The sequence below is a fragment of the Macadamia integrifolia genome, unplaced genomic scaffold (genome assembly GCF_013358625.1).
Source record: "Macadamia integrifolia cultivar HAES 741 unplaced genomic scaffold, SCU_Mint_v3 scaffold891, whole genome shotgun sequence".
In the NCBI taxonomy this organism is placed as follows: domain Eukaryota; kingdom Viridiplantae; phylum Streptophyta; class Magnoliopsida; order Proteales; family Proteaceae; genus Macadamia; species Macadamia integrifolia.
In genome coordinates, this window is record NW_024870572.1 from 96,287 (window position 1) to 99,600 (window position 3,314).

A 3,314-nucleotide genomic window follows, 5' to 3' on the forward strand; every position below is an offset into this window, starting at 1 on the left:
ACTTACGTTCTGTTGCTGCTGTGAAACCTATTCTCTCCCTCTTTTGTACATGATATATTATCTTATTATACGGCCGGATAGAGAGGGAAAAATGACAACCTCATCCCTCAAGAAAGTTAGAAAAGATCAATTATTTATGTTAAGTGTGGATGGATGATTTAACCAGATTATTTTGTTATGAGAAAATATATATGGGAAAATAGTTGATATTTGAAAAATCCTATGATTAGGTTCTCTGTATTATGCATTGCTATGATTGGTCCTTGATTTTGATTTGGAAATTTCTTTTTTGGATGTATAAATGCTTTGACTTGTGTATTATCTGAAATGTTTGATGAAGAGTTTACCATTCTAATGAGTATTAAGTAATGTTACTAATTTTCTCTGTTTTCACACCTGAATTTTTCTTTAGCAATGAATGTTAAGTGTGCTATTGAATACCATTGGAGTGGGAAGACTGTAGTTAAAATTGTTGATCCAAACTTATATGGCTACTTGGACATGGTGTATGACATCTACAATGAACTCATCACACATGTGCCTGTGGGTCATAATGTAGTTTTCCAAGCGAAGTGTATACTACCAAACAATGAGATAAAGGAGGTAACAGATGATCCATCAGTGTATGAGTTGTTTGGCTTGCATAGTTGTGATATGATAAATATATATGTGGATGACATTGTTCACAGCAAGTCTGCAACTGATGAATTTACAGTTAACCGGTTCCCTAGCAATCTGGTTAATGATAGAGATGGTGAACTTGATGATGAACCTAGTGGACAATGTCAACAGGCTCTACAACCATATGGTGATGGTCCTGGTCAGAGCAAGGGAAAAGTTGTTGTATGTAGTGCTACTACTGGTGCTAATAGTAGTAGAAGTGGAAGTGAAAGTGCTACTGCTTGTGCTATAGCTATTGCTAGGGGAGGTAAAGATACCAAGACCATTGCAAGGTGTGTGAGCATTGCTACTTCTAGTGGAAGAGCTAGTAGCAGAAGTGAAGCTACTGGTAAGAGACTGAGAGTGTCTGATGAGGTTGTCAGGGCTATTAGCAACAGCAATGCGTGTTCGGATGACTCCATGGTTGGATCTGATGAAGAGTGAAAAATTGGCAGCGAAGATGAGTGGGATGATGAAAGTGAAAAAGAAGATGGTCAGAATGACAGTGAATCTACAGAGGATGATGGGTATGGAAAAAATGATGAGGATCTAATTGATGATGACCTATATGGATATGAATCTGAAGAGTATTATGGAAAATTTGGTGAACAGAACTATGTGGGTGAAGGTGGCAAGGTGAAGATTGCTAAAGGTAATGTATATGAAAATGTGCACCATTTCAGGGAAGCTTTGAGAGAGTATATACTACAAGAGGGGTTTGATATTATCAGGCTGAAAAATGAACAAACTAGAGTTACAGTTATATGCAAAGCACCAAATTGTTCATGGAGATTACATGCTTCACCAATATCAGATGGTATCACCTACATGGTAAAGACATATAACCCAGTTCATACATGTATTAAGGCAACCAAGAACAAGTCTGCTACATCTAGATGGATAGCAATGAAACTTCTTCAACAGCTGAAGGTTCAACCAGAAATGAAAATAGAGACCATGGCTGATCACATGCAGAAAACATACAGTCTTCAGTTCCACTATACCAAGCTGTATAGGGCACGCAGGATTGCCCTAGAGATTAATGAAGGAAGCCATTCCACATCATATGCAAAATTACCTGCTTATGCTAGGTTGGTACTTTAGAAGGATGTTGGGAGTATTTTTAAGCTCCAGTTTGAGAACAGGAACCGTATGTCAGATAATCCGATTTTTAAAAGATTGTTTGTCTGTTTTGATGCTTGCAAGAAGGGTTTCTTAAGAGGATGTAGACCGTTCATTGGTCTTGATGGTTGCCACCTCAAGGGCCGGTATGGAGGGGTTCTATTGAGTGCAATATCTGTTGATGGAAACAGTGGTATTTTTCCTATTGCATATGGTGTAGTTGAAGTTGAGTGTAAAGATAGCTGGACGTGGTTTCTGGATAATTTACGAGATGCTCTACTCGATGACAGTGATGATATGTCACTCACATTCATGTCAGACAGACAGAAGGTATAGGGGCATATACTTTTCTTTCTCTTTTTTTCTTTTTTTCTTTTTTATATGTATTTTGAATTACTCATTTACATGTCCTAACATTTTCCATATGTGTTGTATAGGGGCTGTCAGTTGTGATTTCCACAATCTTTCCTTATGCTCACCAAAGAATCTACAGTAGGCATCTATATCAAAACCTGAAGGCAAAGCACCCTGGTATGCTATTGAGACTACATTTTTGGGCTGCATCACAGGCTTCAACTGAACTTTAGTTTCAAAAGGAAATGAATAGCATCAAGGAGATTAAGGAAAATGCATACTTGTATTTGAATGAAAACCCCTCGAGGATGTGGTCAAGGCATGCCTTTGATGTAGGAGCAAGAAATGACCATACAACGAACAATATGACTGAGTCATTTAATCACTGGATTGGAGACTTAAAGAACAAACCCATTCTCACATTGGTTGATCACCTAAGGGTGAAAATAATGGGTAGGCTACATAAAAGGTATGAGAAGGCAACCATGTGGGAGGGTAAAGTAACACCAAGGGTTATGGTGAAATTGAACAAGGTTCAGCAAGAAGCAAGATATTGCATGTGTCAACCGGCAAGTGAAGGTCAATTTGAGGTCTTAGATAGATTTGGAAACAGATTTGTGGTTAATTTGAACCATTACAGATGTGATTGTAGAGTTTGGGAAAGCACTGGTATACCTTGTGTCCATGCTGCAGCTTCTATATCATACATAAGGGGAGAGTTGGTCAACTATTGTGATCCATTTTTCAGTATTGGAAAATACTTGGATACATACAAAGAGATGATCCATCTACTTCCAGATTTGGCAGTGTTGAAGGATGATGCTCCTAATGAGAGAGTACTACCACCAAATCTGAAGAGGTTACCAGGTAGACCTCACAAAATCAGGAAAAGAGAAGCAGGAGAAGCACTTCCTTCAGATTTCAGGAAGAGATCATCATCAATTAGGTGTGACATCTGCAAGAAGGAATGACACAATAGGAGGACATGCCCGAGGGCTAGAGATGCTAAGCAGGATGGATGTACTAGTAAAAAGAAGAATATAAAGGTAAATGCAACTCACTTTATTTATTTAGTTGAAACTTGTTTAATAAATATCGCATGTTTATTTGTTGTTGTGTAGGAGAAACATAAAGGAGAGAGTGAAGATGGGATCAGCACATCTCAACGACAGACTAGA

At 38.1% G+C, this 3,314-nt stretch overlaps 1 protein-coding gene across 1 annotated transcript; it reads left to right on the top strand.

The window, feature by feature from the left end:
• The first annotated feature begins 2,381 nt into the window (after positions 1-2,381).
• On the top strand, positions 2,382-3,107 carry LOC122070348. Its single transcript, XM_042634486.1, has one exon. The coding sequence runs from the start codon at positions 2,382-2,384 to the stop codon at positions 3,105-3,107; it is 726 nt and encodes a 241-aa protein (XP_042490420.1).
• Positions 3,108-3,314: the final 207 nt, after the last annotated feature.